Here is a 17445-nt window from a genome sequence, read left to right on the forward strand (position 1 = left end):
GCTGCCGCCGCCGCTCGCCGGGCAGGCCGCGCCGCGAGGAGGTGCTGCGCGGCATCGGGGCGGGACAGCAGGGCCGTGGCGTGGAGTTTTGCCTCTGCCTTGAGCTTGTCGGCTGTGTGATACGAGGGGGCAATGTTAGGTTAGCTGTGGGGTTTTAGGGAGGGGAAGGGGGCTGTGGATGGTCTTCCCGGCGCGCACCTTGTTTTTTCAGCCTTTGGATCTCGGCGTCCAGTGTTGACGACGGCATTGTGACGGCCGCGCGGACATGTCCATTGCTTGGGGAGACGGGCATTCAACGGCCGTCCGGCCAAGATGCGCTGTGGAGGTCTCGATACGCTTGGTGTTCTTCGGGTTATGCCGTAGCGAGGGGTGTATATCGCGACGCGTAAATGAAGATGACAGTGCAGGCGAGGCGTCTTCACGTGATGCACCCCGGGGCGACTAAGCCTTCCAAGACGGCCAGGCGGCAGCCCCGCAAGCCCCGCTGTACGATAACGGGCTAGGGGCGCGCGCTTCTCCGCAAATTGCTGGAATTCTCCACGTGTCTGCTGCCTAGGTCTGCAGTGAGAATTACTCAGCCTTCGCGAGTCGGCGGCGGCAGTATTGAAGGTTTCGGATGGGGACGAAAAAAGGGAGTTGGCTTCGTCCTCATTTTCCCCGTGTGAATCGACGTGAGATTGATTCCATGGCGTCAAGTTTTACAGTTCTGATCCTAGGGCCTTGTTAGACCCGACCGTTTCGCTCATTGCCGTTTGGCTGCTGTTTTTTTTGTGTCCTTCCCTTCGTCGTATAGAATTCTTGCCACCACCGTCGGCTCAACCAAAGGCCACGGTTACCTCCGTTTTCCAGCGCTCGACCTGGCAAGTTCGGGAGGGGACATCCGCGGAACGTGCGCGCCATCCAGGCACCCGTCCCGTAGCCTCCGTTTTGGTCCAACATCCAGCTGTCCTGTCGAATTACTTCGCGCCGCGTCCAACAAGCCCTCGCCCATCTCAACCTTCTTCCCATGTGCAACATAGTCACCAGAATAGACATAGGCCTCTGAGACCGAGTATTATTACCACCTGTGTACAACTACCAACTTCAACCGCAACAGCGCACCGCATATCACCAGCTGTTATAGCGCCCCGTCCTCGACACCGACCCCACCCTCTTGGACGACGAGCCGCCGACCCCTCTCCGTTCCCCGAGATCGTTTGCGCACAGGACCCATGAGTACCCGGTCAAGAAGAAACAAGTCTCCGAAGCTCGGCTTAGTGACCAGCGCGGAACCAGCCAGCAACGGCAGCGCGTCGGGCAGCATCAAGACAAACGGCGGCGCCATGAACGCCGGCGTCGAGTACCGGCGCAAGGGGCCGGCGCAGGACTCGGACGTGGTGACGGCCAACCTCATGGCGCGCGAGGACTTCTCGCTCGACGAGCCCGTCCCCAAGACTCCCATGCTCAACAACCACGGCTTCCTGGAGCTGCCGCTGCACGACCAGCGCAACTTCGGCCTGCTGGTGCTGCTCTACTTCCTGCAGGGCGTGCCCATGGGCCTGGCCACGGGCTCGGTCCCCTTCCTGCTCAAGGACCACATGTCGTACAGCCAGATCGGCATCTTCAGCCTGGCGTCGTACCCCTACTCGCTCAAGCTCTTCTGGAGCCCCATCGTCGACGCCGTGTGGAGCCCCCGGCTCGGCCGCCGCAAGAGCTGGATCCTGCCCATCCAGGTGCTCTCGGGCATCGGCATGCTCTGGCTGGGCTCCACGGTCGAGGACATGATGGCCCGCACGGGGCAGCCGGGCGGCCCCACGGTCTGGGGCTTCACGGGCTGGTGGTTCTTCCTCGTGCTCATGTGCGCCACCCAGGACATCGCCGTCGACGGCTGGGCCCTGACCCTGCTCACGCCGGGCAACATCTCGTACGCGTCCACGGCGCAGACGGTCGGGCTCACGGCGGGCCAGTTCCTGTCCTATACCGTCTTCCTGGCCTTCAACTCCAAGGACTTTGCCAACAAGTGGTTCCGCACCGAGCCGCTCGAGCACGGCCTCCTCAGCCTGGGCGGCTACCTGACCTTCTGGGGCTGGGCCTTCATCGTGGTGACGGTGGGGCTGGCGCTGCTCAAGCGTGAGGAGCGCACGCGCAACGAGGACGGCGTCTGGGACGTCTACCGCATCATGTGGGGCGTGCTCAAGCTGCGCCACGTCCAGACCATCATCGCCGTCCACCTGATCGCCAAGATTGGCTTCCAGGCCAACGATGCCGTCACCAACCTCAAGCTGCTCGACAAGGGTTTCGGCACCGACAACATGGCGCTGACCGTCCTCATCGACTTCCCCTTCGAGATCGGCCTGGGCTACTACGCCGGCAAGTGGTCCCAAGAGTACACGCCCATGCGGCTGTGGTGCTGGGCCTTTGTGGGCCGCCTGATGGCTGCCATTGGTGCCCAGTTTACCGTCTTCATCTTCCCCGCGGGCGGCGTGACGCCTTGGTACATGCTGCTTGTCATTGCCGAGCACATATTCTCGACTTTTACAAACACGGTCATGTTTGTTGCCGTCTCGGCCTTCCACGCCAAGATTGCGGACCCCGTGATTGGGGGCACCTACATGACACTGCTTGCGACGTGAGTTATGCTCCTCTGCGAACCTTTTTGCCTTGGAAAACGTGTGCCATGCTGACATTTCTCTCAAGTGTATGCAATCTTGGCGGGACGTTCCCGCGCTACTTTGTGCTCCGGCTCGTCGACGCCTTCACGGCGGCGACGTGTTACCCGGCGGCCAAGCTGACGGAGCTGGACACGAGCAAGCTCAAGGGCCCGCTGGTGACGCAGCCCTTCAGCTGCGCCGTCCAGGCCGAGAAGGAGCGGTGCCTGGCGGGCGGCGGCACGTGCGAGATGGTGCGCGACGGTTACAACATCGTCAACATCATCTGCGTGGCCGTCGGCATCATCACCTTTGTGACCTTTATCCGGCCGAGGATGTTGCATCTGCAGAGCCTGCCGTTGAGGGCGTGGAGGCTGGCCACCAACGGCAACGGCAAGTGAGTCGGCCTTGTTGTTTTTTTTTTTGTTTTTTTTTTGGGCGGCAGGTGCTATCTGTTCGTTTAGAAACCCTGTACCTGATCCTCTGGCTGTAGATCTAGACAACTTTTTTGATCTCGTAATACGAAACAGCTGCGTTGAAGATGGTATGGAGTGTGCCTGCCAGAAGTCGGCGCCAAAGACATAGCCAAACGCTAGTCAAGCCACGAGGCGGACAAGGCTGTTTGCTGGCGATGGTTCAGGGATAATGCCAACAGCCAGGCAACCTCGCGCAAAGAGTGGTCGGTCAGGTGATGTTGGTGGAAGCAGATTATGCCCCGTATCTCGTTTGCTCTGCTAGGTGTGTGGCGGCTGTGTCTGTCCTGACGGGCTGATCTCATTTGCATCTCCGGGCTTTGTATCTCACTCGGCTTGACCGTTGCGCGCTGATGGGGTTCCCGTCATTGGACAAATCGGGTCATTCAATCTCACATGGGAGCCCAGCCTTGGGCTGATATTGGCGGTGGGGCGACGCGGGCTGGGGGGATAGCCACTAAGCGAACGCACAGGCGCTGACTAGGCTGTCAGACGCTGAAGCTTGTTCTGCGGACCCTGGATTTCTAGGACGTGCATTTGTTCATTCCGCCAGCTGAAGGAGGATGGCACGCCCGGATAAAAAAAAACGAGACACTTTTCAATTTTTGCACCAGTGCATACCACCACCACTAATTGAAAAGTGTCCCGTTTTTTTTTTGATTTTTTTTTTTGATCTGGGCGTGGATGGGTCCATTTGAGAAGGCTCAATCGGACGAGAAGGGATTCAAAGCATTCCAAATATAACAGGCGTGTGAAGGATCAGGGGCACAAAGCCCCGGCCAACCTATTTTTGCAATTCTTTTCGACGGCCGCGAAAAAGTTGGCCAGTGGAGTCAATGTTGACATCGATAATCCTGGGGTGAATCCAAGAACACAGCAGGTGAGCAGCACCGCCCCCTAGCACCCCAATGATTGGCCTGCCCAGCCCGCTCCACTCCCTTGCTGCCACCTCCATCGCTGTAACCAACGCTAAATTTGAGCCCGCTTCAAACCGCAGCGCCACACCCACCGAAAGAAGCGTGCCAAGGAACCCCGCCACTTGGCCCGACCACAGTTGCGGTGCTCAGCTTGAGGGTGCCAAGACTTCCATCTCCGTGAACCTGCATGAGTCCCAGAGGGCTGAATCACCGTTGGCGCCTCTGCCACAGGGAAGGAGGCCACCGGCGAAGAATCGGCCTCGTCGATCGGTGTGGGAGAGAAGATATAAGCTGATCAAGAGTCCATGAGGGATAAAGATCTGAACCTGCCAATGGAGCATAACTGCCAAGCAAATCGCATCAACCCCTAGCGACAGCACACCGTCAGCAGCCTACCAACCTACGAGGCATATAAGCGATCCGCTTGACAGTTTTCTGTCCGTTCGTCCTCCCGACCTCCAATCTTTCTTTCCATCTCGCAGACAGCCAAGAGCGGCTTTCATTCAAACAACCACACACGAGCCGGACCTTCTCTACACCACACCGACCACAACCCCCTCACAGCCAGCAACCAGACCATGGTCGCGATCCCAAATGTCATGCGCGACGTGCTCGCCATGATCGAGCCCCGGGCGCCGGTGCCCAAGGGCGGTGGTAGGGGCGGCAGCAGCAGCGGTAGTAGCAGCAGCGGTAGTAGTAGTAGCGGCAGCAAAACGCCCTCCTCCTCCACAACCACATCATCGTCCTCGTCGTCTGGAAAGGGCAACACGGCCGTCGGCACGTCCACCACGACAACGACCACGACGAACAAGGGGTCGTCGGCCGTCGGCGGAGCCACGTCGAGCCGGCCGGGCACCTTCATCTTCATCGGCGGCAGCGGCGGCGGCGGCTTCAGGACCGCCAACGGAGGCTACCTCCCGCTGTGGGTCTTCATCCTCATCCTCGTGCTGAGCTTGATGACCTTCCTCTTCATCGTCGCCTTCATCTACTGCTATGGTAAGTTTACATCCTTTTTCTTCTTTTTCTTCCTCTTCGTCTTCTTTCGCCTTTCCCTCTGCCCCTCTTCATCTGGGTACATGTCCCGTTCCACACACGCACACACATGTGTTACGAACACCCCAGGCTGACCACACCCAACAAAACAGCCCGAGAGCGCAAGCAGCCCGGCAAGACCCGCTGGGGCAAGGTCTTCTGGGGCGCCACAAAGGTCGCCACCTTCCTCTGGATCCCCATCGCAATTTACCGCTGCACCTGCGGCCGCAACCGCAAGAAGGGCAGCGGCGGCACCTTTTACCGCAAGGTCGAGGAAGGCAACGCTGCCGGCGCCGGCGCCGGCGGCAGCTCGGCGAACCCCTTCAGCAACTACAACAATACAGCCTACGGCGGCGCCGGCGGCAGCGGTACCGCAGTCCCCGCGTACGCCCCCGTGCCCGCCCCCGCCCCCAGTCCACTCGGCCCGCCCGCCTACCAGAGCGCCGGCACCGGCGCCGCCGCGAGCTACTACGCCATGGCCCCGCCCAGCTCCGCATACATCCCCGGCGACGCAAAGGGCGGGAACCCGGTCCCCATGTCCGCCCCTTATGCCTTCAAGTAAACCATGGTGTTTGCCTAGCTTATCTATGTCTGGTCGTTTTTCCTCGAACCAAGGCTTTCTCCTTTGTAGTTAGCAGCTTTCCTTTGCTCTCGTTTTCTCTCTTTGGATACCCCTGGCGTGTGTGCTCAATAGCGAACCGCACCCGCCATGACATTTGGTGTTCTGGTTGCTCTTTTGCTTCATTGTGCCTACAACTTTATACAAGTATCAGTCTTCAAACATAAATGAATTTATCAACGCCAGATGACCGCAGTTTGCGGCTGTATCTATACACAAATTGACAAGTGATGGCATGCGCTCCTGTTTCTGAGCAAATTCATCCCAGACGGAACGGGTGAATGAGAAAGGGCCCGAGGAAAGGCCTGAATATCTTCTCGCACAAGCACAAATATCATCGTAGGAGTGTTTGAACGTAAGTGTATTCGGTATTATACGTAGAAGCGAATGTGGCCAACCTCCAACAAAGACCTCCCATCATACGACGCAACCAATATGAACTTGAGAAGGGAGATGAGACTCCATAACGACACGACATGTGAAAAAAAGGGGAAAACGATCAGAGTTTCAAGGATTGAATGATGGGCAACATAGTGCTAGGATTAGGATGTGAGTGGTATTAGATCAATCTCGGGGATCAGGGTGTAAGTCGTGGGTTCGTAAAGCCCCAGATAGGAAATGCAAAACAAGAAAACGCATAGGACTGAAGGCAACCAGATAGGACGAGGTGCCGCGAAAGCAAAAACAAGGGTATCAGTCTAGTCCAGCTCTTTTCGTTGGGTCATGATACAAGTCCGTGGCGCCAAAGCCTCCACCGCCGACTTCCAAACATATCACTGGCTCCCCATTCCGCAGCCAGGTCGGTTGAGAGAATAGGCATTTGACAAATGAAATATCGTGTTATGGGTACGACGGTTGATCCTGGTTCTTTCGAGAGTCGTTTACTCGTCCTCGTAGAACCCGGCATCGTCAAACTCCTCAGCGTGCGCATCAGAGTCGTATGAGCTCTTCCGCATCATTGGCGGCGTCATCGGTGGGCCGCGGCTGGCGTGCCGTTGCGGAGTGCTAAGCCCGGCGCCCATCTCGCTGATGCTTCCGCTCACCTGTCTCGCTGCGACGGTGGACACCGAAGATGACGAGGATGCCGTGCGGCCGCGGTTAGCGAGCTGCTGGGCAGTCAGTCTCCGGCCCGTGTTCGAGAAGGCCGTCGGCTGCTGCGCCACTGCGTGCTGGGGGGTCTGGCGCATGCCCGACGCCGGCGGCGTCAAGAGTCCGGAAAGAAAGCCGCTCTGGGTGGTCGCGCCGTTCTTAGCGGGCGTGGCGCTGCGCCCGCGAGCCGGGGCCGTCACGAGGCCTGTAGGGTCCCGCGACTTGCGCCAGTTGCCCCACGCCGCGGCGAGAGGACCGACCGCCTGCGCAACCCTGGGCGTGGCCGCGTCTCGGAGGCTGGCGGCAATGTTGGGCAGGTTGATGGCCGAGCCCCCGTTCATCGCCCTCTCCCGCTCTTGTTCCTCCATTTGCAGGTTGGCCTTGAGGCGGATGGCCCCGTCCTTGACAGCAATAGGATCGTACTCTTCACTGTCCAGAGCCGCGATGATGTCTTGCAGGTCAGAGTGGCGAACGGCGAGGAGCTCGCGAAGCCATGTGATCTCTTCATCGCGCTTGGACATCTTGCTGTCGGCCTGGGGGTCAACCTTGGACACGACTTGCTCGAGTTCCTCGATCCGCTGCTCGCGGGCCTGCAGCTGCTCCTGAAGCACCATGATCGACTCCCGGAGCGCCTGTGGCGAGATCTTCCCGGGGAGGTCGAGGGAGCGCGGGACGGGAGCAGCAGCCTTGAATGGCATCGCCAGCTGCAGGCTGGGCTCGGCAAGTGCCGCCAGCTGATGAGGCGGGATCTTGGCCGCCTTGGCAGCAGCCCGAGCGGCCTCCTTGGCGATCTCGAGTTTCTCCTCAAGATGCTCCACACGCTCCTGCAGGTTCTTGGACTTAGACGTCGAAATACCGAGTCGCTCAAGCAGGTTCTGCTCAGCACGCTGAGCATCCTCCGTCGTGTTGTTAAGTGCGCGGTCGTGGCGAGCCTGCAGATCTTCCATCTCGTTCTGGTGCTTGCGCGCCAGAGCCTCAAGTTGCGTCTTAAGGGTGCTCTGGGACTCCTCTAGAAGCATCTCATCCTTGGCCTTGGCCGTGTCGGCATCCAGTTTGACCTGGTCGAGCTGGGCTCGGGCCCTCTGGATTTGATCTTCGAGTTCTTCGCGCACCACGTTGACCTGGTGGTTGGCATCGTCAACCTCGGATTGCATCGAGTCGTGCGTGCGCTGGACCTCGCGGGCGGCAGACTCCCGGGCCTCCTGGAACTCGGCCTGGTAACGAAGTGACGTCTGCTGGAGCTGGTGGTTCTCGGTCCGGAGAGCGGCAAGCAAACCCTCGAGCCGCTTGCACTCACTCACCGCCCTCATGCCTTGACGTTCGCCCAGCTCAAGCCTCTCCAGCTCGCCCTCCAGGCGTTCACGGGTTCTAGCCTCGGCTTGGAGTTTGGCATCCAGGACCTCCTGGCGGGCGAGGAGCTCCTGCTCCCTCTTGGCACGCCGAGCGCTCTCCTCGGTGATCTGGCCGGCAGCCTTGGCTACTTCGTCCTGAAGAGTGACGAACCTGGCACGCCAGCTGTCGCGGATACGCTCGTTCTCCTCAACTTGGGTGCCGAGAGAGTCGACGATCTTCTTCAGCTGCTTGTTCTGGTCGGTGAGCTGAGTCAGCTCGCCGCCTTGCTGGCGGGCGATGCTGTTCACACGCTCAGCCTCAGTCTTCCATGTGCGCACCTCCTGCCTGGCATCCCGAAGCTCCGTCTCGAGGCTGCCAATGCGGTTCTGGAACTCGAGGTGCGACTTCTGGTTGTTGGTCTGCGAGGCTTCCAACAGAGCAAGCTTCATGCTAGTCTTGCCACGCGTCTCCTCAAGCCCGTTAAGCTTCTGTTCCCTCTCCTCAAGCGCCTCACGCAGCCTGGTCTCCTCCTCGGACGAGATGCGCAACAGTCGCTGGACCTCAGACAGCCTGTCTTCAGCCTTCCTCCTGTTCTCGATCTCCTCTTCGGTCTTGGCTTCGTGCTGCTTGAGCCTGTTGTCGAGGTCGGTAACGCGATGGTTAAAGACGCTCCTGCTGGTAAGTTCCATTTCGATCTTGGTCTCTGCCATCTGCAACTGTCGGTCGAGTTCTGCGGAATGGTCTTCAGCGGCCCGACGGGCAGCGACTTCCTTCTCAACCTTGCTCTCCTCAAGACGGAGACGATGCTCCAGCTCAGCAGCCTTGGCTTGCAGCTCGTTGAGCTTCTCGCTGAGCTCCTCTTGGCCCTTAACAATCACAGGTTGCGGCGTTGGGATCATGCGACGCTCGACAGCATCCTCGACGATGTTCCTCAGGTCCTCGCCTCGGAAGTCAAGATGTAGCGACTTGCTGAACTGCTCCCTCATCTCATCAACAGCATGCATGATCTTGACCATACCCTCGGTAGGTTCGGGGCGCTGCGGGGCGGGAGTGGTTTCAGACACGCTGTGCTGCTGGGCGGCCAGAGCCTCCATGACAGCTGCGCGGATCTGATCCATACGCCTGTCTCTGCGAGGGCTCATGGAGCGGCGGGCAGCAGGCATGTCATCGTCCTCGTCGTCGGCATCGCTGTGTTGAATATCTGCTGACGCGCTGCGCCTGTCCAGACGACTGGAATTTGGTCGCTTCGAGCTACCGGCCAGGGCCTGCTGAATGCTTTGCAGGGTCCTCTCCATTGGCTGAAGGCGCCTGGCGAGAAGATCACCGACCACCTCGTTGACATGGCCGTTGAAAAAGTTGATTCTGGACTCGAGCTTGGCTTGCTCCTCTTCGGTAAATGCACCATCCCAGTCGCTGTCGGGAACAGTCTCGCTGCCCTGGAGGTGATGCACGTTGCTCTCGGAGAACTGCTGCTCCTCTGCGGGCGGGTCGATGAACGGGTCGTCGAGCTCGGTAGATCTGAGAGGCTGTTGATGGCCGTCAAAACGACCCGGGCTCGGGCTCGGCGCCTCACTCCGGAAGTCATCATGGGGAGCGGCAAGATGCAGAGGCGAGGAGTTTGTGACCGCAGCAAGGGAGAATTGGCGTTTAGGGCTAGGATGATGCCACTGGGGCGTGTCGACGGTCCTGTTGACGCCACCAGATGGATCCTGCTCGAGCTGGTGCAGGATATCATCAATCTCTTCGACAGTAGCCTCTGTTGTCGAAACCGGAAGGTTCTCGTCGAATGATGCATGCGCATCATCAAGCAGCGGCTGTTCGTCTTCGCTGAGTTCGCGGGCATCTTCAGCTGTCCTATCCTCCTCGGAGAGCTCGGGAGGTGAGACGGCGTAACGGGAAGCAGCCAGTCCTGATACCTTGCGCTGCGGTGGCGGCGAAGCAGACTGGGGAGATGGAGAGGCTGCGAAGCGAGAAGACCCAAGGCCTCTTTTCTGCACAGGCTGGGGCGACGGGGTCGAGTCGGCAGGTGTTGCGGTGAGATTAAGATCAGTAGGAGTCGGCGGCTCCGACAAAGCAGGAGCCTCGAGCTCCCGAGTCTCATCTGCGTCAGACGCCTCGGCCTCGTCCTCACGTGCATCCGAGAACTCTTGCTCGTCATCCATGGAGTCGTATTCGGGCTCGGCCGCGGCAGGCTCGGCCTCGAACGAAAGACCGCCAGGAACGAATGGCTTAGCAGCTGCCGACAGGGACTTCTTGTGTCCCTTGACAAAGGTGTCTTCGCCGAACGGCCGCGAGGCATTGAAGCTCCGCATGTCGAGCTGCGACTTGAACTCGAACGGGGTCCAGTTGATGGTACTCTGTGGCATAGAAATCTCTGAGGGGCTGGTCGTCGCCTTCACATCCGCCGACTCGGAAACGACGGTCGATGACAAAGCGGTGTCGCCACCATTCTCGTCTCCCGACTTGACGTCGACATGGATGTGGTCGGTTTGCGGGTGCTCCTCTGGCTGTGTTTCTGTGACGGGCGAGGGCGCCGTCGGTTCGGCAAACAGCGGAACATCATCAGCATCGTCGGAGGCGGCCTTAGCTCGCTTGACTCGACTCTCGTCAATGACGCGGCCCTCTTGATCGTACTGTGTCTCAGGCTCTTCCTTTTGCGGAGCCTCACCCGACGGAGGGACAGGTGAGACAGCCTTGGACTTCTTGCTCTCGGTGTCGGCAATATCCACGTCAATTTTGCCGAAGATGGAGCCAGAACGATCGCCACCGATACTCTCGTTACCAGACAACGGCTGACTAGAAACCGAATTGGCGAGTGAGTGTTGGGGCTTGAAAGCTGGGGCATCTGGCCTAAACTTGGGGCCAGACGCCAAGAAGTTGAAGTCGCCGTGGCCTGGTGAAAATACAGGAGCGTTGGCATTGATCTTGGACGAGCCAAAGCTGAACTGGCTAGACTGGGCCGACAAGGGTGGCTTGGGGGGAGCGTTTGTCCCGGCTTGGAAGACAGCGGTGGGTTGAAATGTGTCGCTGGGGAAGTTGAATTGAGCAGGCTTGAATATGTTTGTTGGGTTGAACTGAGTCGGCTTGAAGCTGTTGGACGGGTTGAACTTGAACTCGGGAGCCTCGACATTGAGACCGGAGAGCGAAGCCTTGCTCTTGTGGCCGGGCCTCCGCGATGCATCAGACCCCGCCTCACTCCAAGGGTTGCTGGTGTTTGAGAACCCGCGCTGGTGTGGTTGGGTGCCCTTGCTGTTACCGTTGACCCCGGTATCGACACCGTTCTCGAGAACTTCCTTGTGCTGGTTCGGTCCGTTGAGAGCGCTCTCGTCCGTGCTGTGTTCCTCTGGCTCGTGGAAGTACTTCTGGGACAGCGAGTGGCCTCTGCTGTGGGGCTGGGGATGGTGCAAAATACTGCCGTCCTTCGAATCATCCCGGAAGCGCTCCACTTGCGGCACAAACTGCACAGATGGCTCTCGGGCATGGACAGCTGCCACGACGTCCTCCTTGTCGGCGTGGGGGCTGTAATCCTTGTCGTGCTCGAGCTGCGAGCGCATCTGCTCTTCGAGGTGGTACTCGGCGTCATTTGCTTCGAGCTGATACTCGGCAGCGTCAATCTCCCGCTGCAGACTGTTGCTCGCGTTGTGCCCAATCACACCAGGCTCAGGCGTCTTGGATGGAACCACATCCTCGGCCTCTTCTTCATCTTCCCGCAGCTCTTGTAGGCGCGGAGAGGCGCGTGCACCTTGGAAGTGCTGGTGCTGGAGCATTGGGTATTGCAGGGACTGGTGGCGCTGGTGCATTGGTGGTTGGAAGCCGTCGGGCTGGAAAGGCGACGTTGGAGACATCATGGAGCTGAGATTGGCCAGAGAGGGAGAACCACCACGCGCGTGGCCGTGGTGGAACATCATAGCCTGTGGCGAGAAGGCATGAGGGCTAGGCAATCCCTGGGACATCTGGAAGGCGCCAGCCGGGATAGAAATCGACTGGCGCGGGTTGAACTTCCCATTGAAAGAGACGGGAGACGCGACGCCCGAGATGTTCGGGCTCTGGTTACCTGAAGACACAAACTGAGCGGGGAAGGGAAACTGGCCATTGCTCGCGGCAGAGGGCGTCCCGAGCGGCGGCGAAAACGGCAGCGGAGGATAGTGTGTAACCGAAGGCTGACGGCTCAGCGGGGAGACGGATGGCGGGGGGGCCTCATCACCTCCCAGTGTGACACCAAGTGCACGGAGCTTTGCCTCCTGCAGTTCTTGCACATAAGACTTCCATGCTATAATATGACAGCCTCACGTTAGCACGTACGCCCTGTTTCAGTTAAATGTAGGGGCTGTGGTGGATGGCCATACCATTCAGGTCAGGCAGGGTCACTTTGTAGGACCGCGTTTGCCTCTCGCTCGCGATGTCATCCCACGTTGGCCACTCGCGTCGGCTCTGGGAGTAGTTACCAGCCTCAGCGAACTGGTTCGTCGGCTCGAGCTCGAAAGGCTTGGTGTTGTATCCCGACTTCTCCCAATCATGCACGATGCCAGAGGCCTCGTCTTGTGTAAGCGGCATCGGTGCCTGGCCAGCCTTTCCACGGTCGTCATCACGAGGGAGAAGGATCAAGATGTTTTTGCCCTTCCATGGCACTTTTTTCTTGAGTCTAGGGGTCATCTGTGACATTTTACTTATCGACTTCGAAGGTGTGTGTGGCAGATTCGGTAGGTTGAAGCCCACCCGAGGCCCGTTGATGGAACCATTAGTGCGCCCCGAGGCAGACCCCTTGGGGGTAGTAGGGGCTGGAAGAGTGGAGTCAGAGACGTTCTCGCTTGCCCAATCCAGGGCGACGTTATCGAGTTGTGACGGCATGATTGGTGAATCTGCTGGCGACGAATTTCGGATATGCTCCTGCTTGAGCGTCTCTGTGCTCGAACGTGTGCGAGGGTACTTCTGGGGGCCCCGGCGAAAGTAGTTGGGTGGCCGTGTAGCCCTGGGGGTTTTAAGGTCGGTTTCGTCAAGCCAAGCAGCCTCGTCACCGGAGAAAGATCCGCTCAGTGAAGAGGTCTCGCTATCTCCGGTACCGTCGCTGAGCCAGTGCCTGGCCTCAGCACCTCCGTCGCCCGCGGTGTGCTGGCGAATCCAGTCCTCGGTGAGGCCGCGGGCTGGCCTGCGGGCACGGTTTGCAAGAACCGCGGCGCTCACGAAGCCTGATTGCGGTGGCTGTGACTCGGCGCTCGGGTCCTGGAAGTATGGCGGGGGCCGGAGAAAGGGCGTTTCTATGGCCAACAAATGGACTGGCGAGGAATCCGACGACGGCGCGCTGTCTAGGCTGTCGTTGCCGCTGTTGGACCTGTCAGATTGAGGGTATGGCGAGCCCCAACTTGCGGTCACGTATTTCTTCTCGCCGCTCTTGCTGCTCGGGGGCGTGCGCAAGAATTCCTGCGCTCGGCCTGGGAGTCGTGGCGCTTGGAGCGGGGGGACGATAGGCGAAGAGCCGTCGTAGTCACCGTCTGCAGTCGATGTGAGGGACACGGCGGGCGACCTCGGGGACGAAGGGACGGAAGACCGATTGTCTCGGCCGTCCTGTGCAGCAGCACCAGGAGGTGACGACTTTGGCGACGACGTTTTTACAGCTGTCTGGAGGTTGGGATAGTGTGTTAGAGAGACTGGAGCTTACGTCTCATGTCCAGCATAGTCGGCAGTAGGAGTCCTGCTATAGTCTCGGCAGGGCCGAGCAGAGAGAGAAAAAAGGGGGGCGGTGGCCAGGAAGTAGGCGGGAATGGGAGGGGCTTACCACCACGAGATCCAGCGCAGACGAGGTTGGAATCGCCTGCAACTGAAATCTCTAATAAACGCGTCGTTCCCAACTTTACCAGATCGTCCTTAATGGGATCGAACAGGTGCAGGAGCCAGAACGAAGGGAAAATTGCGCTCGACTAGTCGCGACGCGTTTGGGCAAAATTGTCAAGGGCCCTTGCTGCAGAGGCAGAAAAAAAAACCGGTTTACAAAAACCTCGGGGGACGAAGAAAACTAGGCATTAAAGGAGCGACATTAAGAACGGAAATGCAGGGAGGATGCAGCAGCCGGACACATCTGGACGCAGGTTGACGCCCTCTGGAGACTTCACAGGAAAAGTGAGGTCGTTGTCAGAGCAAAGGACGAAAGGGGCTTGGGCTGCGAGCGGACTCGGACGCGAGGAGCTGGAAGTGTTTGCTCTTTCTTTCGGGTCGGGAGGAAGGTGCGCGGGCGGACAAGCTCAGGGAACAGGCGCCAATAATTTTTGCAATGAACACGCTTCCCTGGAGGCTGGGCCGGCCCCACTGCTTGATGCGCTGCCAAAGGTTAGGAAACGGTCTGTCCGTTGCGGGAGTACATGCGACAAGCGGCAATCTTGCGGCCAAATTGGCCTCGCATGCGGACGGAGTGGATACGCAATGTTTGTACCGACCTAACAGCACAAAGTATCCGTCGGCAACTCCTTTTCTGGCGGCGGGGCAATCCATCACCGCTCATTTTGCCCACACCCTGCCAGTCCCTGGCCCTATTTCGCAAGCTCGGGTTCATTTCAGCATCTCCAGCGATTTGATGAAGGCTAGCCCGGCGTTGGCGCGTAGTTTAAAGCGCGATAGCTAATTTCAGATGCGCCTCGACTCTTCGCCTTTCGATTCTGCCACCCCGGATTTTTGCGTCTCCCTTTGTGCGCTCATTCCTTGACCCCCAGACTCGCCCTGCGATCGATTGACGGCGGTCCCCGCCATCGTCCGTGACCACGCGCCAAGCACGCAGAGTCGGGTTCTCAGGGCCGCGAAATCCAGGGTCTGCCCCATGCCAGCCTACCCGACTCCGCGGGAGCCCGAGGAACAAGTGGTCGGGCCTGTGTGACGACGCCAACAACGACATCAGGCTGCACGACGTGGACAGGCCGGATGCACGGCGTACGAGCTAGAGGTGCCTGCACTCCTGGGTACCCATTCCGACTCTTCTTGCTTATTTCAAATGAATGGGAGAACAGCATTCGTTCTTACAGGGCGGAAGGGTCGGGTCGGGAGACCTCGGCCTCGACGGACGAATGTAACCAGCCCACCCCGCTGTTCCACCTCCACGTGTGGACAACAAAAGCACATGAAGGACGTCGAGCTCTTAGCGAGCCAGAGAAGCAAGCCACGCTGCGCATCGCTGTTGAACAACGCATCCAATCCAACCCAAATCTCAATTACGTGAAAACCATTGGGGGTTAGGTATCAAACCTGAGGTATACTAGTGCCGACCAGAACGCCACCCAAAGCCAGCCCTAAAACAAAGCCACCACACAGAGGCCCGACGTGCTTGCTGCACCAATCCTTTTGTAGGTACAGACAAAAAACTGCTCTTGCGAGTCGATGGTCCAAAAGTCGTGATTGGAAAGAAGAGAAGGAAATACTTTGGGAAACTAGCAGAAAGCTGGCAGCACGCAGGTGCTTCATACGTCGCAGAAAAAGTCGAACTCGGCGTTTGAGCTGACGAGGGCGTTGAAGGCTGTCTGTGTTGCAGATGCTGCCGCTGCCTTGCATTCCTCTGTGAAATATTGCTGTTAGTCGGGTGTGCTTCCGAAAAGAGCCCAATGCCTTGGACGTGGGCGTGGGCGCCGAACAGGAGTCTTGAGCAAGGGCGGGCCATCATACCGTTTTGCTTGTCACATTCTCCAACTGTAAAGTCGCCCTTCTTGCTCCCGTTTGCCATGTCGGCGCACGCGTTCTTCTGGTTGTCGCACGCCCTGTTCGCCGCCGACCTGAAGTCTGTAAATGTGTCGCCGTTGACCTCAAAGGGCCGCTTCTGGTCGGATGATTGCGTGATCTGCAAGAAAAGCCAGGGACAACACGTCCTCGCCGTCAGCACCCGCCCAAATCGAAGAATAGCGCGACTCCGACGCCAGGGCCGCGGGCAGCCCCCCTCTCCGCCTGCGAGTGTGCGTGGCTAGCGGGTGTCCTGGATTCGATTGCGTCAATTGAAGAAATAAAATAAAAACATACCGACTGTGCTTTGGCGCCCCCCAGCGAGCCGCTGAATGATTGCAGACCCTTGGTCTGTCGCGGAAGCAGCGAGCCTCCCATCCTGAACCCGCCACGCACCTCGTCTGTGATATCGCTGCCCAGCGCCGCCGCCACGAGCGCGAGCACCACAGAAGTCGTCGCTATCCTGTGGGTAAACATGGCTTGTTTTGTTATTTTGGTTTGGTTGGCGGGCGTCGTATCCCTTCGCCAAGTTCGGTCGCGCGTCTTTGTTTCCGTCCTCCCACAGGACAGGAGCTAAGTCGATGATTCGATGGCCGATTGGGGTTCGGCGCGAATGTTGATTGTTTAGAAGTACGGCTCCACGCGTTTCTTGGTCCAGCGTCGAGGTTCGAGATAATCCAGGCTTAACATCAACCTCAGTGTCGTACAATCTGATGATAAAGAGTCCCGAGAAGTCGTCAGTTGCAATCAGAAGAGACGAATTCCAGAGAAGCAGGCTCCGGTCTGGGCCGTCCCACGAGGTGAAACCAGGCCTCTCGACCAGGACCGGGGGGCTACAAGGGGCCTGAAACAGTCTTGACACCCGCCCAGACGGCCACCGAGCGCTGTCCACGTGGTGGTTCAACGAGCACGATTGAATCAAAGACGCATCCGTAGCGTATCTGAGAGGAATACATTACAACACTTGAAGGTATTGATATGGGGATCATTACCTACACGTCAGATGTACGAGTTTGTTGCCTGCAGAACACCACATTCACATTGACGAATCAGAAGCATAAGAAGGGCAAAGGAGGAGCTACGGCGCAAGGTAGAAAAATGAGTGGCTGCATTTTGTCTAGACCGTAGGTAGCTTCTTTCATCTATATTAGATTCAATGTATGAGGGCAAGAGAGGCGTTCATAATGTCGCGCATATGCTGCTTCCAAACCCAAAAAAAAACAAAAAAAAAAAAACCAAGCCGAGATATCGTGCTCATTAATCCCGGTGCTGAGATATTCACGAGACCTTGGAGGAAAAAAAAGGGGGTCAATAAAATAAATACTGGTAAAAGCTTACACACCAGATCCCTCTGGGCCCCGAGACAGCATGTTAGCTCTGCCATCGGGTGGGCTCGACAGCCTAGATGGAAAGCAAATGAGTTGAAATGAACAAAAAGGCAGTACGCCATGAATTGCTTCTGCGTCAAACAAGCTATTCCGATAAACCTGACTTGCGATGATGCCGTAAATGCAACCCTCCCTCCTGGAGTTCCGCTTGGGACGTGCTAGGCCAGACTGTGAGGAGAAAAGCGATGATGATGAGCTCTATAAACAGTGGGTATCGTGTGGCCGCCGAGCTTGCTGGATCCGCGGGGCTTCTCCCAAACGACTGCGTACGATGAG

General features: G+C 58.3%; 5 protein-coding genes across 5 annotated transcripts; 2 read left to right on the forward strand and 3 right to left on the reverse strand.

Moving 5' to 3' along the window:
• The first annotated feature begins 573 nt into the window (after window positions 1-573).
• On the forward strand, window positions 574-3174 carry GGTG_11508 (acetyl-coenzyme A transporter 1). Its single transcript, XM_009229399.1, has 2 exons — window positions 574-2608; window positions 2677-3174. The coding sequence occupies exons 1-2, from the start codon at window positions 1212-1214 to the stop codon at window positions 3026-3028; spliced, it is 1749 nt and encodes a 582-aa protein (XP_009227663.1). The 5' UTR covers window positions 574-1211; the 3' UTR covers window positions 3029-3174.
• Window positions 3175-4008: 834 nt separating this feature from the next.
• GGTG_11509 (hypothetical protein) lies at window positions 4009-5611 on the forward strand (the record flags this gene model as incomplete). Its single annotated transcript, XM_009229400.1, has 3 exons — window positions 4009-4287; window positions 4500-5013; window positions 5163-5611. 3 exons carry the CDS (start codon window positions 4009-4011, stop codon window positions 5609-5611), a joined length of 1242 nt encoding a protein of 413 aa, XP_009227664.1.
• A 331-nt stretch (window positions 5612-5942) lies between these two features.
• GGTG_11510 (hypothetical protein) lies at window positions 5943-14305 on the reverse strand. The gene is made up of 3 exons (XM_009229401.1): window positions 13863-14305; window positions 12436-13705; window positions 5943-12359 (listed from the first exon to the last, which is right to left on the reverse strand). Exons 2-3 carry the CDS (start codon window positions 12935-12937, stop codon window positions 6550-6552), a joined length of 6312 nt encoding a protein of 2103 aa, XP_009227665.1. The 5' UTR covers window positions 12938-13705; window positions 13863-14305; the 3' UTR covers window positions 5943-6549.
• A 106-nt stretch (window positions 14306-14411) lies between these two features.
• On the reverse strand, window positions 14412-14582 carry GGTG_11511 (hypothetical protein; the record flags this gene model as incomplete). Its single annotated transcript, XM_009229402.1, has 1 exon — window positions 14412-14582. The coding sequence occupies one exon, from the start codon at window positions 14580-14582 to the stop codon at window positions 14412-14414; it is 171 nt and encodes a 56-aa protein (XP_009227666.1).
• A 678-nt stretch (window positions 14583-15260) lies between these two features.
• Window positions 15261-16812, reverse strand: GGTG_11512 (hypothetical protein). The gene is made up of 3 exons (XM_009229403.1): window positions 16079-16812; window positions 15731-15902; window positions 15261-15623 (listed from the first exon to the last, which is right to left on the reverse strand). Exons 1-3 carry the CDS (start codon window positions 16256-16258, stop codon window positions 15529-15531), a joined length of 447 nt encoding a protein of 148 aa, XP_009227667.1. The 5' UTR covers window positions 16259-16812; the 3' UTR covers window positions 15261-15528.
• Window positions 16813-17445: the final 633 nt, after the last annotated feature.

This window comes from Gaeumannomyces tritici (genome assembly GCF_000145635.1).
Source record: "Gaeumannomyces tritici R3-111a-1 unplaced genomic scaffold supercont2.7, whole genome shotgun sequence".
NCBI lineage: Eukaryota > Fungi > Ascomycota > Sordariomycetes > Magnaporthales > Magnaporthaceae > Gaeumannomyces > Gaeumannomyces tritici.